This window comes from Vigna radiata, chromosome 2 (genome assembly GCF_000741045.1).
Source record: "Vigna radiata var. radiata cultivar VC1973A chromosome 2, Vradiata_ver6, whole genome shotgun sequence".
Taxonomy (NCBI): domain Eukaryota; kingdom Viridiplantae; phylum Streptophyta; class Magnoliopsida; order Fabales; family Fabaceae; genus Vigna; species Vigna radiata.
The window spans coordinates 14,500,304-14,521,171 of record NC_028352.1 but is presented as its reverse complement, the minus strand read 5'-3'; the positions used below and the strand labels follow the sequence as shown (position 1 = coordinate 14,521,171).

Here is a 20,868-nt window from a genome sequence, read left to right as displayed (position 1 = left end):
ATCACAATGGGTGTATTTTGTATCAGGTAAAGTGGCATACGTGGTGCGTAATTTGGTATAACAAGAAGAAGAAGGATGCCCTAGTCTGGAGTGTCAAATATCTATAGAGTCAGGTCTTATTGTAGAACAAGCAATAGAATTCTCAGGAGAAATAGTAGTTGGTGAAGCAAGGGGTGTGGATGCAGGAACTATCATGACATACAAGTCATCTCTTTCTTCAGCTTTCCCAATCATATGTAGGGTTGACTTGTCCTGTATTTCACATGAAAATTCAGAAATGATAATTTTACAAGATAAAGATTGACTTGTCCTGTATTTCACATGAAAATTCAGAAATGATAATTTTACAAGATAGAGATTTAGTTAACTTTGTGACCGAAATAAGATTGACTGAAAAATTAGGAACAAACAAGACATTATGTAAGGTAAGGTGTGGGCCTAGAGAAACTGTGCCAGAAAAATGAGCAAATGAATAGTTCTTGTTGGGTAGAGAAATTGCAATTGGTGAGATTCTATGATAAGAAATAAAATGAGACAAAGAACTGGATATATGATCAGTAGCACCTGTGTCTAGAATCCATTGGGAAGAGATATTACCTTGATCTTGAGAAGAAGTGGAAACATTATGAGAACTCACTATATCGGTAGAATGTGTGACTGTGGGATTAGATTGAGGAAGAATGTCAATAGACCATGAATTTGCTCTTGAGAAAGTCCCAAAGTTGAGGAATGTGACTGCGTTTGAGAATTATTAGAGGAAGAAACAACTGCAGAAGCCATTGAATTTCACAATCTCAAATTGAACAAAAATTTCACAACCCGAATCTCCAGAAACTCCTCCAGATTCCTCAAAAATCAATTCAGGGCTACAAGTGATTAAAGCACTCAATTGTTTCTCATTGAAAACCCTAGAAAACAAAGTCAAAACATAAAACATATGCGAGGGTAATAGAGAGAGTAGCCATAAAAGGAGAAGAAGAAATTGTAGGAAAGCCAAGAACGAGAGATAGAAGATGAAGATCTTGGTAGTAAGAGAATTGGTTGCGGAAGAACGTGATCAAGAATTAATTTTCTTCTGATACCATGTTAGAAAGTGGGTTTAAGGCCTAACTCATCCCCACAAAACCGGCTTGTAAGGTGAGGTTTGCACCTCACTTATATATTATAATTTGGCCTTATCTCTAGTCGATGTGGGACTTCCAACAGCCAGGCACAAAATTCTCCAAGACAGAAGGGAAACCCTATTCAGATGTGCAAGCCTATAGAAGACTTCTTGGCAGGTTATTATATCTTACCAACACAAGACCCAGATTTATGTTTTGTTGTTAGTACTCTCAGTCAATTTCTTTCCAATCCTATGGAACATCACTATGCAGCAGCAATACGGATCCTGAGATATATCAAGAACAATCCAGGACAAGGATTATTCTTTCCCTCCAACACAAAAAATTCTCTCAAGGCTTTTAATGATTCTGATTGGGCTGCTTGCCCTGATACTATAAGGTTTGTGACTGGTTTTAATGTGTTCTATGGTGCATCCTTAATCAGCTGGAAATCCAAGAAGCAAGGTACTATATCTAGATCATCAACTGAAGCAGAATACAGAGCCTTAGCCTCCACAACATGTGAAATTCAATGGCTTTTGCATTTGCTCTATGATTTGAAACAGCCTCTACCACAACCAGTTCCTCTGTTTTGTGACAATCAATCTGCCATACAAATTGCACATAATCTAGCCATGCATGAGAGGACAAAGCACATTGAAATTGATTGTCATCTCATAAGGGATAAAGTTCAAGCTGGTGTAATTAAGCTCTTGCCTATTTCTACTTCATCACAACTTGCAGACATCCATACTAAAGCTTTGCATCCAGCATAATTTCAATCTTTGTTGTCCAAGCTGAGCATTAAGGATATATATGCTGCAGCTTGAGGGGATATTGGATTTAATTTATTTTCCATTCATTTCTGGGCATTTTTGTTCATATATTTATATTCTGTTTTTATACTTATATTCCATTTTTATATTGCTCTAAAGAGATATATATATATATATATTAACAGTTAACACTGAATCAAAAATTTAAATATTCGTTAATTGGTAGTTTTAAAAGAATGTATCATTTTAGCAAGTTGCTATGTTTACTTAATATTTTCCATTCTGTCTTTTGGCAGCAAGAAGTTTTTGCCCTTCAATATACCCACTAGGAGAACAGCAATGGCAATCAATTGTGGGAACTCCTCTAATATGCCTCCATTCTGTTCAGATCGTGCCTTCTCTTCCACCATCTTTTGCTTCTCAAACTGTTATTGATTGTCAACCACTAATGGTGTGTGGCTTTGTGCAAGTTCTTTTAACAAATGGCCAGCTCGTGCATCTTTTTCAATACTTTTATGCCAATTATGTTATCTGAATATTTCTTTGTTTTCCAGATTCACCTCCAAGAAGAAACCTGCCTCAAGATATCATCATTCTTAGCTGATGATATTGTTGTGAATCCTGGTGACATTTTACCAGATTTCTCAGTAAAATCTTTTACTTTCAATCTCAAGGGTCTGGATCTTACAGTTCCTTTGGATAAGACCTATCTGGATATTTCTAAAACCAATATGAACAATACAGTCAATAACTCTTTTGCTGGAGCAAGGCTTCGGATTGAAAATCTTTTCTTTTTAGATTCACCGTCATTGAAACTGAAAATATTGAACCTCGAGAAGGATCCTGCTTGCTTCTGTCTTTGGGAGGGTCAACCAATTGATGCCAGTCAGAAGAAGTGGACTACTGGAGCATCCCAGATTACTTTATCTCTGGAAGTAAGTACTGACAAGCCTGGACATCAGAGCTCTCTCGGATGGACATCTGGATTGTGGAGATGTGTTGACCTGAAAGATGCTTGCATAGAAGCGGCTATGGTAACTGCTGATGGTAGTCCATTGTTAAAGGTTCCTCCTCCAGGGGGTATCGTGAGGCTTGGTATTGCTTGTGAACAGTATCTATCCAACACTTCAGTTGAACAATTATTTTTTGTCCTCGGTGTCTATGATTATTTTGGGACTGTTAGTGAGAAAATAGCCATAGTTGGAAAAAAGAAACAATTGAAGGATGTCAGGAACAAATATTTGAGTGGAAATCTGATGGAGAAGATTCCCAGTGACACTTCTGTAAGTTTGACGGTAAAAAATCTCCAACTTCAATTTCTTGAGTCGTCTTCTGTGAACTCTGAGGGATTGCCTCTAGTACAGTTTGTTGGAGATGAATTTTTTGTTAGTGTTACTCATAGAACTCTTGGTGGTGCTATTGCTGTTTCATCCACAATAAATTGGGAGAGAGTTCAGATAGATTGTGTGGATTCTGAAGAGCATTTTACATGTGAAAATGACTCACCTTGTAGTACTAGCGAAAATCTTCCCTCAATAAGTGATCATGAACACCCTAAACTGAGACCTGTTTTCTGGGTGCATAACAAAAAACAGCAACTTAATGGAAATGCTCATTCATACCCCTTTCTGGACATACATATGGTGCAAGTCATACCATTTTGTGTAGTAGACAGGGAAGTACATACTTTAAATGTCTCAGCTTCTGTATCTGGTGTTCGTCTTGGTGGGGGAATGAACTACTCTGAGGCCCTCCTGCATCGATTCGGAGTACTAGGGCCTGATGGTGGTCCAGGGAATGGTTTGTGTAAAGGGTGGGAAAACTTACGAACTGGACCATTGGCAAAACTTTTTAAGACAACACCTCCGATTGTTGATAATTTAGAAAATGGTATAAAACAGTCTATTCTCATTGCTTTATATATAGTAAAGTTTTATGTCATATTCCTTGTGTTTTGTTTGTTACTTTAATGTGTAGTTTTCTTACAAACATTTACACCAGTTGAAACTACAAGAGAAGGGAAAGGTACCAGTTTTTCACACTTGAAGATGCCAGATACCGTGGATATAACTATACAGTTGAGAGACTGGTTATTTGCTCTTGAAGGTGCCCAAGACATGGCTGAAAGATGGCGGTTCTCAAGCTATGATGCAAACAGAGAAGACAGGTGCTGGCACACAACATTCCGTACCGTGCGGGTAAATGCAAAAAGCTGCCCAAAGAATGCTCCAGAAAGAAAAACACAATCACACAGAATACAACTATATCCTGTGGACGTGGTTACGGTAAAGACATACTTGCATCCTTCTTTCTTCAAATTTGATGCAGTGTGTTGGTGTTAAATGTATGTGTATATATATATACATGCTTGATTTCATTAAGCTTAGCCGTTGGGCGGCAACTTTCCGTACATTGTGAGTAAATTCAAAAGGTTTCTCAAAGAATATTTCAAATATAACTAAAAGTATAAGAAGATGCTTTTCCACCATTAAGTGAACCAAGACCCTAGTAACTTTCACTGGTTCGGATGACAGCTGACAGTCAGTAGGGAAATTTTTTCGAATATTTTCCGTTCAATTTAATGAAAGAAAAACTGTAGGTGAAAACACTATAACTTTTAAATATTAGCTAAGTATACACACTTTTGGTTCATTTTATTAGTTTATCTTATCTGTAAATCTGTCCTTCCGTACCCTTTAAATATTGTGCCAGAACTTGCAGGTTGGAGTTCAAGGGTTGAAAATCATTAAGCCTCAGGCCCAAAAGGACATTCCTTCATCAGTCAGAACCGAAAATGGAGTAGAACAATTCACTGAAGAAGTTGAGGGAATTGATCTTGAAGTAGGCATGATATTACATGAGGATAATGAGGATAATGAAATGGTTAATTGGGCAGTGGAGAATTTAAAGTTTTATATAAGACAAACGGTAATGGGCCCTTGGTATTTAAAGTATGTGGTTATTGACTTTTTCTATTGATAGTTCCTGTGTAATGTAATGAAGATTTTTCTGTACAGAATGAAGCAATTGTAACCAAGGAAGACGTCCAACACCTCACTTTTCTGTGCAAATCCGAAATCGATTCTGTGGGCCGAATAATAGCTGGAATTTTACGGCTATTTAAGCTTGAAAGTTCTGTCGGCCAATATGTAATTGACCGGCTTGGCAACCTAGGTATTTTCTTGTGTATACAATGCTTTTAATTAGGAATTCGTTACGTAATGATCATATTACATTTGTAATCTATCCCATTTTGCTCCACCACATTCTGTTCTCTGTTACCAACCTACAGTTTCAGTTTTCCTTTGGGTGTGAGGCTTTGGTTAATTTTGTTGTTGTTGGCCTTTCGCTTAATAATGCTAATAATGGTATGATGATATGCAGGAAGTAAAGACATTGTCAAAAAATTCTGTCCTGAGAAGCCTAGCATAGATAGTAGTGTTTCTAGAAGTGACCTCTCTCCATTACAAAACCCAACAAATGAAAGTACAAGAAAAACTATGGAAGAAACATTAACTTCTCTTGAGGAAGCAGTGGCTGGTTCACAGGCTAAGATTAGTGGTTTGATATCTGACATTGGTACTTCTGAGTCTTCCTTTCAGCACCTTACTGTTATCAAAGAACTCAGTGAAAAGATTGAGTCGATGCAGGGTTTAGTGGTGCAATTGAAGAACCAACTTTAACTAACACCTGTCATGTGTATTGAAATTTTAATAATTTTCGTAGGTCAGCATTCTTTTGTATATAGGATAGAAGTCCATAGGTTGAGTTTTGTACAAGATTTGCCAAAGGCTCTGCATTTATGCATTATTTTGTTCCACTGAAGTGCACCTTCAACTTTTTTTTCATAATATGGATACGGGCAATTTTTTCAAAGAGTTGTTGATAGGTATAAAGATATATATATTGGATGAATTTAAATAAACTTCTTAAGGTATCTATAAATGTAATGATTAGGAAACACAAATAGCAAATTTGTCAAACATGTTATATTCTCTTATCCAGTCTCAATTTTTGTTTTTTAAAAAGACATTCTTTTAAATTTCTGACACCTGACACAATGATAACATTTTTCTCATGATAGATTACATATATCATTAATTGCGCGAATAATTTCAATTAATTAAATATAGTTAATATTTTCAACGAAAAAGAAAATAATTTAGTAATAAAATAATTTGTAATAATAGTTTTGATTTAATTTTAGAAAAAATATAATAAAATTGGAATTAATGTATTTAATAATAATTTCATTTAAATAAAAATGGCCTAAAAGATTACAATTAACTTATATATTACTAAATATTAATTGTACTAATATTAATTTTAATTAATAATTAATATTTTAATCAGGAAATAAAATTAAAAATCGTAAATATAGTTAAAATTTCCAACTAAAAAAAAGTAATTAAGTAATAAAATAAATTGTAATAATAATTTTAATTTAGTTTTAGAAAAAAATAAATAAAAATTAAATTAATAGGTATATATTTAACAATAATTTTATTCAATTAAAACTAGATTATACCTTATTTCTTATTGTAAATTAAATTAAATCTATATATTAATAAATAATAATTATAATAAAAACAATAATTTCAATTAATAATTAATATTTTACTCAGTAAAATAAAATAAAAATCCTAAATATAGTTAATATTTCCAAAAACAAGTGATTAAGTGTATGTCCTTTTTCAATGGAAATCGTATTACAAGACAAAGACGTAATTTATTGACTTGGGGGACTTTCTAAAATTTCATTCTTTCTTTATCAAATTTCATATTATTTTATTCAATGTGTACACTACTCACCATGTTTTGCAAGGGGTCAGGATGCGAGCATAAGTTTAGGAGGACATTAATTTATAAATTCCAGAAGGAGATTGTTGAAGATCGGTCTATTCAATACAGTCATTAATTGCTGCTGCCAACATGTGGAGGTTACCAAACTACTAACCATGCTTACAAAATTCAATTTGGTACCAAGGTAATTCTGGTTGATAAAATTTTGGTACCAAAACTAAAACCTCATTACATACCACTTTTAGCCATTTCAAGTGAAGGTTTTGTTGCAAATTATTTAGTCGTAAGTTCTAAGATGTTTAACAAATATTTATGCTAATAGTAGTACAGAAAGAACTTTAGACGTTGGTTATTTTGAACTTTTAACGTTATATCCAGATTTGACGTCTTTGTGGGTGACGTTAATTAAACGTCGGACTGGGTATACCCGACGTGTATATAGATGTCATATGCGTGTACAACTGACATCTATATACATGTCGGATGTGTCTACACTAGACGTCTATATACACGTCATATGTGGGTTCACCATATGTCTATGTAGACGTTGGATGTATCCAAATCCGACGTCTATAGGCGCTGCATGTTTTGTCCACTGTAACTCATTGGACGTCTGTTTATGCACTGACTGACATCTATAGACGTCGGGCTTTGTACTAACAGACGTCTATTGGGTATTTTTTATTTTAAATGAATTTATTTTTACAATAAAACCACACCTAAAAACCAGAAAATTGTCCTAGAACAGTATACTATTATATAAATATAAATATATATATATATATATATAAATATAAATATATATATATATATATATATATATATATATATATATATATGCATTTCAACTAAAGAAAGTTCTACTTAATCTAAAAAACAATCCAATACCAAAACTATCAAAATATAAACTTAAAGTAAACCTAAGTAATGTTCAACAACAAATATAAGTGTTCCTAGCTCCATCTTTGTAGAAGATAAGTTGTCCACTTCTGCCTTATCTGCCTAATTGTGTCCTCTGGTATAGGAGATGTACTTTTGAAGCGCAACAAAATGAAGAAAGATTATGGTTTCATATATGTTCAAAGATGAATTTGATTTGTAATGTATTGAAGGTAAGCATCATTACCTCATTCTAGTCATCTGTAATGCAAGCTCGAATGATGGTCTTAATCCAAGACATAATATAGAAGCCACATTCCCTTGAATCTAGCTGCTTTTTACACTAAAACAACAAACTAAATAGTCAAGAATTTAGATCATTCAATAACATAGAAAATGAATTAGAATTATAAATGACTTACAACCTTTGGATACAAAGTTTGAACTAGTTGACCTCAGGATTTACCCATAACTCTATTTAGATTGAAAACATAAAGTAATATTAATATAATTATATTTATCATAAAAATTTAAGGTGAACATGAAATTCAAAGTCATTTTTGGAGAAACACTTACCCTCGAAGCATGCTTCTCTAGTCATTTTTCATCTTCCTATGCAGCGAACAAAACCATATAATTTTACATTGTTTGGGAATGATGACCATCAGCTACTAGTGAGACTTATCATGAATCATAAATAGTTAGAAAACTAATTAAGTAAACTTTAATGAACTTTTACATAAAACAACACATACCCATCAATGTATGGCACAAGGTATACGTCTCTATTTGACTCAGTCATCCATGTTTGCAAATAATATTGTTTACTTTCAAGTGTGTTACCAGAAGGTCGAATGGTCTGAGGTTCAACAAATCCGTACATGGAAGACTGACCTTGATCTACAATGACTGCCCATGTACCTAAAACAATAAAGTTAAGTTGTTAGAAACTAGGAATCTAAATAAAACTAATATGGAAGACAAAATGAACTATCTTACATGCACCATAGTTGAAGGATGGAAATATTCAACATCCTATCTCCCGCAATGATCTCCGATATATCATTGAATGTGATATATAATGGCACATGGGCGGGAGACCAAATACTCTGAAATCCCAATATATTTCTATTGCTCCTTTCTTGAACCTAGGTAATCTTGACATTAGTTTTTATAGAGGATCATCATCCGCTTCAGCCATGACATCATCTTTAGTTATGACCACCTTATGCATCGGCTGCTTCTGAGGACGTGTGAACTGAAGATAAGAATTTTAAAGTTATCAATAAATATTGTTAAATTTAACATACAAATACTAATGATAAAAAACACAATCATTGGGACAAGCATGTATCTTTTGATATTCAAGACCCATTCGACATAAATTTTTTTGGTCCTCGTAATTATGAATAGGTAGATTATTATTTTCTGGAAGCATCTCCTTCAATAACTTCAACAACTCTATGAAACTTTTATTAGTCCATTCGTTCCTTGCTTTTAAACTAAACAACTTCAAAGCTGCAGACAGACGTGCAAAGTTCAAGCATCCTGGGTACAGCGATTGCTCTAAATCATTTATAAGAGAATCATACAAATTAGCTCTTCCAAAATTATCTTCACCAACATCACGTATCATGTCCTATAAATGATCACTCGTACATTCTTCCACATAATTCGTTCCTCGTGACGTGGTAGGCTGGTCTAGTACTTCTCCATGCCAAGTCCAAACGGTATAAGTTCTCATTATGTCGAACATGAATAGATGGTCACGCATATTGCCAAAGTCTTGCCGTATATGATTAAGAAAACGAACACAGGGACAAAAATATGTCCCTGATGGGTGTCGCCGCCCAATCAAATTTGATTGCATATTAGAAATGCAGTATAGACTAGGAAGTGACTCCTAGGTCGTCTCTCAAGGACCAATTTTGCACTTCGAGAAATAGGTCAGACACAAAAAGGGGGGGGGGATTTTGAAAAAGGTTTTGTGAATTAAAAAGACGAAATTAAAAATGAAAATTAAACACGACCGAATATAATTGAAAACATTAAGTGCATGAAAACATTAAACTGAACAATGCAACGGTAAAAATTAAAATCACAAGAACAATGCAAGAAAATAAAATTTAGGATTAACCATGCTAAACAACTAAACAACTAAAATCACAAAATAAGACAATGAGAAATTAGAATGGCAAGAAATAAAGAAAGTAACCCATAAATGGAAAATCTATGAAATTAAATGCAAGACTTTAATAAAGAGAATCATAACCCAAGCAAAGAAAAGAAATTGAATGTGCTTAAAATAAAATAAAAAAATCTAGCCGAGACCATTCAACTAGCCGTGTGCATCCTTCCACAAAATAAAAATAAAGCTCCTTTCATTGTGGTTGGCGGCTGCTGCATCAAAGTAATCCATTTCCCATAATTAAGCCAAGCATCACTTTTGCTCAAATCAATTAGCAGTGCAGCCGTGACTCATTAAATGATCCTGTGTACATCCAAGAAATTGGAACGTGTTTCCAAAATGTGACAACACCACCAGCAAGAACCATAAATTAAATAGCAAAATCAGCCCCACTCCTATTAATTCTAAAATAATAAAAGGCTAAAGACAAAACCACACTACACCTATGTTGCTACCTATTCTTTAATTGAAGCCAAAAAAAATCTCATTTGCATGAAAAAGGAAATCTGAATCGTGACCTCACACACCCTGTTACAGTGCTGCACCAATGCATGTTTCAAAATTAAATTAAATTCTCCTCTTCTAAGACATGCAGTAGCCCTTCTCACGTAACAATTGCTTGAGTCAAACTTAAGGCAAATTAATGGGCACAAATGAAAGCAAGCCAATGACTAAATTCTCCTTTTAAAAGCTACCACCAAATTGTCCCATCACTACGAGAATTGAAAGTGTTCTTAAATTCACTCCAGCAAAAACGGACACTGCACCCCTTTCTAATCACTATTCCCATTAATTCCTCTAAAAGCAAATGAATTAAAAAGCATTACAAGATAACCAAACTATGCAAACCATGAGTTCCTCTTCCCAAGACATAACAATGCTGCAGCTAAAATTCAACTAGACATTACGTAACTTTCCAATTTGAAGCTAAATAGCGTGCATTCAAAGTAAATAAAAACCGTGAACCCCTTTGTATTTGTAGGCTACAATGCAACAGTCGACCGCTCTATTCAAAAGTAAAGAAAAGAAATATACTTCTCCAAAGTAATTTAATTGAATGCCAGCAAAGAAAAGACTGAAAAAAAAGTATGTAATCTTCATCCATTATCCAAATAACAAGCCATTGTTTTCAAAGAAAAACTCTATCCGCAAAAAAATAACGTTCCAGCAAAGAGAAAAATACCCCAGCCAAACAAACGTTGCAGCCCGAGAGTGCTCTTCAGTGACGGCTAGTGGCTCCTTTTCTTCCTAGGATCAAGTGTCTCAAAAATTAGGGTGGGGCTCACCCAACCCTAGGGTGCCATGTGTCTATTTTTTTACTATTGGGCTCAACAACAAATACCAAAAATTAGCCCACAATGCAAAGAGTTTGTCTAAAAAATTTAAACAATTAAATTTACAATGTAACTAAATTTAAAATGACTAAATTGGGAGTCTTGAATTATTTTGTCTCCTCTCAATGCTCCAAAATATATCTCCAAAATTTTCCCTGCAATTAAAAATGCAATTAATTGGCTCAGAAAATTCAAATTAACTAAAATAAGAATTTCCGATCAAATTAAGCATAATTAGGAAAAACGGGAAAATACCGGACATTTAAGCACAATTCCCTGATTAATTCTAGCACAATAAACTAAGTGAAACCAATAAAATATCGACTCATCAGTCCCGTTCACAGACTTTGCATTTTCTTAAACATATTGCAAGAACACCGAAACACCCTTCTCATATTCTTCACTGATGCGACATTCATTCATCCAACTTTGATCCATACTATGTTCGTAACATACTTCATCAGTTTCAATTTTCTAAACTCTCACAAGGTTAGGCCCTACCATTCAGAAAAAGTATATTTCCTAAATTGCTAAGACACATGCAAAGAAGTCTACATCATAAATTTGATAAGATTTTGGCAACATTTCGCATTGGTCTCTGAAATACACGAAATGAGAGTAGTTGTTAAGTCCCTGGCAACTGTACCAGATCGTATCAAGTAATAATAAATGGTAAGTCAGAGTATCATTTTCCCAAGAGACTCATGGCACTAAACTGTTATGCTTTTGCTTAACCAATCAACACTATAAGAACAATATTTTGGGGTTTTTGAATATAAAGTACGGAAAAATAAACATGAATGCAATTTGATTAATTGATGTTAAACATAAAAGTGGATGGATGATGTTGATGATATGAGATGGATTTGTTGCTAGGGTTCAGATTTCACCCAATCACACTCATATATCTACTCTTCTTATTTAATTCACTTATTTATCATATTGTCATGCAAACTTTCTTGGTCTACCCTTAACCCAATCCCTTGGCGAAAAGAGCCTATTACTAATTACCGGCTTGTTATCCCTAGCCTCCCTTAGTAACTAATAATGCATAATAAACGGAAGAAAAATACAATTGATCGTCCTATCCCTATCCCTAGGCGGTATTAGCATAATCAAGGAATTCCCCCCAGCTCATGACATTATTGTACGTTCCCGTATCAATAAAGACAAACAACATTTACCGAATGAGTTAAACGATAAAAGCATTAAATACAGGTAAAGAACCCAACAATTGATAAATCAAGCATATGCAAGCATATGAATAAAATAAGGATTTCAATATAAGAGAGTTTAGAGGTTATATCTTTCCCCAACAACAAATAAGGTTTAGTTCCCCATCGTCATGGAGAAACTAGGTGAATGGAATGAAAGAATGGAGATAGAAACCCTAAAGAGGAGAGGAGAGCTGTCACCATCTCCAAATCTACCCCAAAGGGGCGAAAAGTGTGTTTTTGTGCCTAAGCCATCAAAAGATACATTCTCTAAAGTATCTAGGCCTTTAAATAGGGCATAAAAATAACAGAAAACAAGTCCAAGCCCAAACAGATCATAAAAATAACATAAAACAGGTCCAAGCCCATGTCCAAACCGCTCAGCGCTCAAAAACGGCGCTCGGCGATTTGCCTCAAAACCGCTCAGCGCCCAAAACCTCCGCTCAACGCTCTGGTCAACATTCTGGTTGACTGGTTGACTTTTCTACATTATATTTGACTTTTCTGCACTACAACCCATGGTACTTCAACCTTTCTTTCAATTCATTCCAAAAACCTACAAAATCAAGGGTATCTAATGATAAAATCATAAAACATGTCTTGAACTCTTTTATTCACAAAACTAAAGAAAAATCATGAGCCAAAGCAAGTTTCTAAGTCAACAAGGATGCATTTGATATCAAAATTAAGTATAAAAATAACGGTTTTTCAACCGTTATCACAACCCCAAACTTGAAACTTTGCTTGTCCTCAAGCAAACAAGATGAAACTTAGTCTTCCACAAATCAACACAATGGTTCAATCACATTCAAAAGCTCTTTCTTTCAAGATAAGTAATCACTCAATTCAATTCATCAATAGAATTTAGTTAAGATGTGCACATGCTTTGATTCAATTTACTCATCATGGTGTTCACATAATCCCATAATCTTCCAACAGATGCTATTCTCATGAATGATCAATTAGCTAAGCATAGATATAATCATGAATTCATGGAATCATTCCTCACCAGATAAAGTGTTTCACTCAAACAGTCAAGTGTTTCACTCAAAGGTGTATAAAGGTCACTTCATCCCTCTACTATCCACATGTCACATAGAATAAAATTGCCTTTCATTTACCATAATCAAACATCATCACATACACATGTCATCACAAAGACTTTTTCAAGGCTTATAATGTGGTTGGGCGAACAAGGAAAATTGGTTTTTCTAGATCACAAAACTCTTGAGTTAAGAGAGTTATCTATACATTCATAGTTCAAGCACAAACTCTCTTTTTACCAATCTCACTCATTCCCAACTTTCCCTTTTTCTGCATTGAACTTTTCTTTTCATGCTTTGCTTTTTCTATCTTTTTCATCTTTTCTCATGCATTTTCTTTTCAACACATAAGCTCAATGTCTAACTTTTCTTTTCTTTTTCAATTCTCCCAACAACCCCAAACTCGAACCTTTAACAATACCACAAAAATATTTCTCAACCTAACTCAAGGCAAAGAATTTCAAAGCAAGGGTTTTCACATTTTGTTTAAGGCTTAGGTTCAAAAAGGGTAGAACATATGATGTTCCTTTTTCATGTGGGACGAAATTTTTGGCTAGAAAAGGGCTTATAAAAAATGGCCATGATCATATGACACATACATGCAATTCAATCAATCACAGAAAATCAGGCAAAATCATTCATGCTTCCAGTAGATAGCAATCATACAATCAAAAACTCTGGAGCTCAAAACCTCACTCATAAGCTCAATCACTATTCCAGATATTCTAGATAAACATCCTGCTTAGCATCATAATCACAATCACAACATCATCATGCATCTGTTCACATAGCTTGTGAACCACCACCTGTATATAAGCATATTGTGCAATCTCAACATCATCAATATCAAAGCATCATCAAGCAATACCCATCATGCAAAAATATCAAACCACTGCATCAGATATAGTGTTCAACCAAATTCATCAATCCTACACTATTAAACAGAAACAAATAAATACAAAAACAAAGGATAGAAAATCCTGATTTAGTGTAGATAACATCCATCAGTAAATGCTATCTCATCTCTTTTTTCAAAATCGTCATCCTCAACATCTTCCTCCATAGATGGGGCTTCAGCTGCTCCAACTCTGATTCCTTCCTCTTGTTCCTCATAGTCTTGATCCTCTTTCCTGATGAGGAGGCCTTCCCTGCACCAAGTACAATTCACAAAACCACAAGAAATCTCATTAAGCGTTAGTAAAACACAAAACTTCTTCCAATGAATGTGGAGGAATCAACCCCAAATAACTGTGCTCTCGCAAAACCCCAAACTTGGATGGAAAAATTTATACAAATTGGGTTTTCAAGAGAGAGGATGATAGGAGAAGTGTTGGGAAATCTTTGAAAGAATCTTTGAAAGTGAAAAAGAGGTTATGGGTCTATTAGAGAGTGCTTGGGCGAACCCTAAGGGGTAAAAAAAATCAAATAATCTTTTTAAAACACATATACCCCCAACGACGCCACCGCCCAGCGGTGCACAGTTTACACCCCTCTTTTTTTTTTCTTTCTTTTTAAAACATCCCTTTAAACCTTCAAATTCAACTTTCAAAATTTAATTTTTATGCAATTCCCAATCACTTATCTCACATATGCGACTAGAATAAGAATTAAAACATGCAAAAATAAATCAATCAATCGGGTTGCCTCCCAGGTAGCGCTTGTCTAACGTCACGAGCCTGACCCAAAACTTTCTAGCACCCATCAGTAGGTGTCAACCTTACCGTCACCCATCAGTAGGTGTACCTTCCTGTATCCTTCAGTAGATATCTAAATCTTCTAGCATCCCTTAGTAGATGTTATCCCAGTGGCATTCATCAGTAAATGTTGTCAGTGACATCCATCAGTAGATGTCTAACCATATAGCATCCATTAGTAGATGCTATCATCACTGCCATCAGAAGCAACATTTAACCTAAAAAAAATCAAATCAAATCAAATCAAGTAAAGTAAAAGAAAAGAAACAAAAAATTCAGAAACGGGGTTAGAAACTAGGTTGCCTCCCAGCAAGCGCTTCTTTAACGTCATTAGCTTGACCTGGTAAAGCCCAAACACCCATCAATAGGTGTTGATATTCTATGTTGGCGTTCTTCCTTCCTTCATGACACCAACAAAATCTTGAAAATTTCCTTGTCACCAACTCTAAGGATTCTCAATCTCAAGAGCGCGCTCTGTTTGCTTTGATAGTCTTGACAAATCTATTCTGAAATTTCATTGGTGTGCTAGGTTTGGGTTTGTTACTTTTCACATCAGGGTGTTGGTGAACCAATTCTCCTTCCTTATTTGCCTCCTAATGATCTTGTGCTCCTGGTACAAATCTTATCTGCACACACTAAAGAACATTGCACTAGAGCACAAAATTAGCCCAAAAAATAAAAACAATAAAATATATAAACTCTTTTTTATTTTATTTTAATTTTCATTTTTTTAAGAAAGATAAAGATAAAAAGATAAAAAATAAAATAGAAAGGAAAATAGATAGAAAGATAGAAGATGGAAAGATAAGGAGAAGAATGATGATAAGAATAAGGAGAAAGATAGAGAGATGGAAAGATGAGGAGAAGAATAAGGAGAAAGATAGAAAGATGGAAAGATGAGGAGAAGAATGAGGAGAGGAATAAGGAAAAGATATTATTTTATTTTATTTTCGTTTTTTTTTAATAAAGAAGAAAATAAAATCAGAAAGAAAAAAAAAACAGAAAGATAGATAGAAAGTCTAATCAGTTAAGAATCACACACATAGAATAGTTCTACCACGAGTCCCCGGCAACAGCGCCAAAAACTTATTAAGTCCCTAACAAGTGTACCATATCGTATCAACTAATAATAAATGGTAAGTCCAAGTATTGTTTTCCCGAGAGACTCATGGCACTAAACTGTTGTGCTTTTGCTTAACCAATCAAGACTATAAGAACAATATTTTGGGGTTTTTGAATATAAAGTACGGTGATGGGTGTCGCGGCCCATACAAATTTGATTGCATATGAGAAATGTAGTATAACTAGGGAATGACCCCTAGGTCGTCTCCCAAAGACCAATTTTGCGGTTCAAGAATCGAGCCTAACACGAAAGGGGGGGTTGTGAAAAGGACTCAATAAAGACACAGATGCAAACAAACTAATTCGAGCTAGCATGGTAATTAAACTAACACTATTAAAAACCTTAGACAACGTTCAAACATCAAACACTGTTACAAACAAATTAACAAACACAATTAAAAATAATTAAACTCAACACTAACTTAAACTCATAAAAACAATTCAACCTACTAATTAAACTAATTCAAAACAAAAGAAATAACATGATTTTTCTACCACTTTAATTGTTTTTACTTGTTAAAAATCCTCTTTGCCGTGAGCTCTCTCACATCAAACTTCCAGCATGTCATTCTCAAACTTGCAGCACGTCATTCTTATCTTCAATTAACAATTGAATGTGTGGTTTCCTTGCATCATATGCTTAATTCTCTAGCTAAAAAAAAAAATATCTTTCCACCTTACCATCGAAGACCGTGTCTTCTCTTCTCTGTGCAATAGAATAAAGCCCCTGTTTCTCCCATGAAACAAATGTAGTCGCTGCCTTCAATGCCTGTAAGTGTGTGCTTCCTTTCTCTGAATCTGTGAGCCAACTTTCCAATAAAATAAATTCTCCTCATGCCAAGTTAAATGTCCCATCCTTTCTCCTAAAAAGCTGCAGACCTACTCTCCATTATATCAAGTCGTCTCTTCACTCATTCTCTTGTACTCTTCTCATTTCATAAAAAAAAAATAAAACAAAAAAAACGTCCTTCACTCTCCAGCCATATACCCTTTACTCTCTGTTGCAGCTGACCGTGCCTTTAAATGAAACAAATAAACAATGCATCCCAATCATAGCAAGCAACGCCACCGAAGACGTGTTTTCTTCAAGAAATCTGGTGGACCCTTGTAAACTCAACCAGTCAGCTTTACTAAATAAAAGATATTGAAATGCTCTTCAAAATAAAGGGAATGACAATGAACCATATGCTTCATTCAATTCATCAAAAATTGTGAGCAACATTCTCCTCTCACCAAAAACGATGTTTTTCACTCTCTGGACCAGAATATTGTAAGTGACGGCTACTGAAAGCTCTTCCATCAAATCACCATTTAACAACTTTCTCAACTTAAATGCAAAGAAAGTTAAAGCAAGCCTTTTCCAGCATGAGAATCAAAGAGTGAACATGACTTCATTCTCAAAGCAAATACAAAAGGTGTTTCTCTCATTCTGTAAAACCATGTTTGAACACTCAAGGGCTATTAAAAAACACGTTTCCCGAGCCATCATCCAAAAATATTCCAGACCCAAAAGAAAAGAGTAATGTGTAACGGTTCTCTTTCAACAAATGGCAGCAGCGTGACTACAAGGAGAACTCCAAAAAAACTAAAGCCATAGCAACCAAAAATGAAAACTGCCGAGAGAGCCTCAATGCAAATGACGACTGCTCTTGGAATCCCTAGGTCCAAGGATGTCTACAAATGGGTGGGGCCCACCTATAATAAAACCCTAGAGCCATGTCATCACCTTTAAAATTGGGCTTTTGTCTATTCTACAAAATTGGCCCAGAAATATAAAACTTAGTTTAAAAAGCCTAATCTACTAAATTAAAATTTGACTAATCCTAAAGTGTCTTTGTGGAGAGTCTTGAATGAATTGATGTCCTCTCTAGTGTCCAAAATTGTATCTCCAAAATTTTCCTCTAATTAATAATGCAAACAATTAGCTCAGAATATTCAAATTAATTAAAATTAGAATTTCCAGTCAAATTAAGCACTATTATCAAAAACGGGAAAATACCGGACATTTAAGAACAATTCCCTGATTAATTCTAGCACAATAAACTAAGTGAAGTCGAGAAAATATGGACTCATCATACGGAAAAAAAAACATGAATGCAATTTGATTAATTGAGGTTAAACACAAAAGTGGATGGATGATGTTGATAATATGAGATGGATTTGTTGCTAGGGTTCAGATTTCACCCAATCACTCTCATATATCTACTCTTCTTATTTAATTCGCTTATTTATCATATTGTCATGCAAACTTTCTTGGTCTACCTTTAACTCAATCCCTTGGCGAAAAGAGCCTATTACTAATTACCGGCTTGCTATCCCTAGCCTCCCCTAGTAACTAATAATGCATAATAAACGGAAGCAAAATACAATTGATCGTCTTACCCCTATCCCTAGGCAGTATTAGCATAATCAAGGAATTCCCCCCAGCTCATGACATTACTGTATGTTCCCGTATCAATAAAGACAAACAACATTTACCGAATGAGTTAAACGATAAAAGCATTAAATACAGGTAAGGAACCCAACAATTGATAAATCAAGCATATGCAAGCATATGAATAAAATAAGGATTTCAATATAAGAGAGTTTAGAGGTTACATCTTTCCCTAACAACAAATAAGGTTTAGTTCCCCATCGTCATGGTGAAACTAGGTGAATGGAATGAAAGAATGGAGATAGAAACCCTAAAGAGGATAGGAGAGTTGTAACCATCTCCAAATCTACCCCAAAGGCCTCTTATGCATAAACTCCAATATACATGTTATAGCAAATTTATGAAAAATAATTTTTCCAAACTGTCCAATCGAACAATTCAAAATTTAATACAAACGATTAAAAGATTAATCGTTTGTGTTAAATTTCAAACGGGAACTAAGTTTCACTCAATGATATGATACTTATAATCTAACATGCCAATTATAATAACACAAGTAAACTTTATCACATGCATATTCAAAAGCCAATAACACGTGCATACCTAAAAGCCAAAAACATGCAAACGCAATCATCAATAACATGCATACACAAAAGACAATAACACGCATATAAAAGTTTTCAACAAAGAAGATAACCTTTTTAGCATATTCAAAAAGCAATGTAGGGAAATGGAGTATTGCACGTCCAATAATGTAGGCCAAAAAGGGTCAAAAACGTCGCCCAAGAACACGCCACAAACTGCACCAAAATGCAACGAAAACGAATTTTAATCGGTTCAAATGAAAGATATTTCATCAAAGAGTAATTTAATCAGAGTAAAATTAAATTTAAACGATCCAAAAGAGAGAAAACGTACCTAGAAATGCAATGCCGAAGAGAGAAAACGCGAGGAGGAAGATGTTGAACTGTGAGTGTAACTGCTTGTGGGTTCATGTTTTCCTGTATAAGAGCCTATAGACGTCGATTGCTGGGGGGACCAACGTCTTTAATAGTATAGACGTTGGGGCCCTTACTAATATGACGTCTTTATGATTTAAAAATTAATATTCGCGGAAATTATAGACGTCTGTTACTAGGGGCACTGACGCCTCATTGAACTTTTCACCTACCTATCAGGCCTATAGACGTCTGTTACAAGGGGGCCAACGTCTATAATCATATATAGACGTCAGGGTAGCGGGATCCGACCTCTATATGGCGGAAAAGAATGACTATTCCCCTACTTGTCAAGCCTATAGACGTCGGTTAGGAGGGGCCCTGACGTCTCTTTTGATCTCCTTTTTGTCACCATTGCATTTGACCTGTTAATATATGTTTTTTCTCACGTGGCAAAGATGACTTTTGTTAGTTTATTTATAGTTGTAGGGGCTCTTCAACAATAACTTCTTTACCCATTGGATGTCAATATGCATTCCTCAACGACAATTTGTAAAAAGAGATTTAAATGGATCAACTCACAAATTTTTTGGTTAGGGGAGTCTTTTGGGTTGGTATTTCGTCTTCTATGTTGTCTTCGCAAATCATTAACAATTTGGTGTCACTCGAGTGTAGCAGCAGATATTTTCACTAAGTCTTTATGGATTATATTAGTAACAAGCTTGGTATATATAATTTGTATGCATTAGCTTGAGGAGAAGTATTAGATATATTATCTTTATTTTATAATTATCGTTTACTTTTAGTTAGTTTGCTATTATTTTTTATTTGTATTTTGGGCTTAGCCCATATTTCTTCTAATATAAATAAAGAATCATATGTAGGGATGGCAAAAAAATTCGCGCCCGCAAATATCCGCGAATAAAATCCGCGACGGATAGTTGATACCCGCGAATATTTACTACCTGAAAACCGCGGATAGCGGATATTTTAATACCCGCTTATAAACGGGTCGGGTGCGGGTATTATACTATCCGTACCCGCGGATATCCGCTACCCGCAAAAAATAAAAATAAAAATTTAATTTTTATTTTATTAAGTTAAATATATTTAAAATTAACATTAATTCATATTTTACAAGATTAAATTTAATTAAAATTATAGTATATGAAATATACTGATCGAAATTAATTGTCATTTATTGACAATTAAAAGGTATTAATAGTTTAGATTGTCTTACTCTTTACAAAATATACGGTATTGATTATTGGGTTTGATTGCCCAAAAATATATTGCACTAATTAATAAGTCAGATTGTTTTACTCTTTACAAAATATACGATATTAATTATTTATTATACGATATTAATTACTTATTATTGGATTTGATTGCCTAAAAAT

The 20,868-nt window shown here is 34.4% G+C and overlaps 1 protein-coding gene across 4 annotated transcripts in view; it reads left to right on the top strand.

Moving 5' to 3' along the window:
* The window catches only part of LOC106752409, a 68,878-nt gene extending 63,174 nt beyond the window's left edge, over window positions 1-5,704 (top strand). For all 4 annotated transcript variants that reach the window (XM_022778674.1, XM_022778675.1, XM_022778677.1 and 1 more), the window contains 6 exons: window positions 2,176-2,330; window positions 2,434-3,769; window positions 3,881-4,164; window positions 4,601-4,807; window positions 4,897-5,053; window positions 5,264-5,704. In XM_022778674.1, the coding sequence (XP_022634395.1) occupies window positions 2,176-2,330; window positions 2,434-3,769; window positions 3,881-4,164; window positions 4,601-4,807; window positions 4,897-5,053; window positions 5,264-5,562 (2,438 nt within the window). In that variant the 3' untranslated portion in view covers window positions 5,563-5,704. The remainder of the gene's footprint in view (window positions 1-2,175; window positions 2,331-2,433; window positions 3,770-3,880; window positions 4,165-4,600; window positions 4,808-4,896; window positions 5,054-5,263) is intronic.
* Window positions 5,705-20,868: the final 15,164 nt, after the last annotated feature.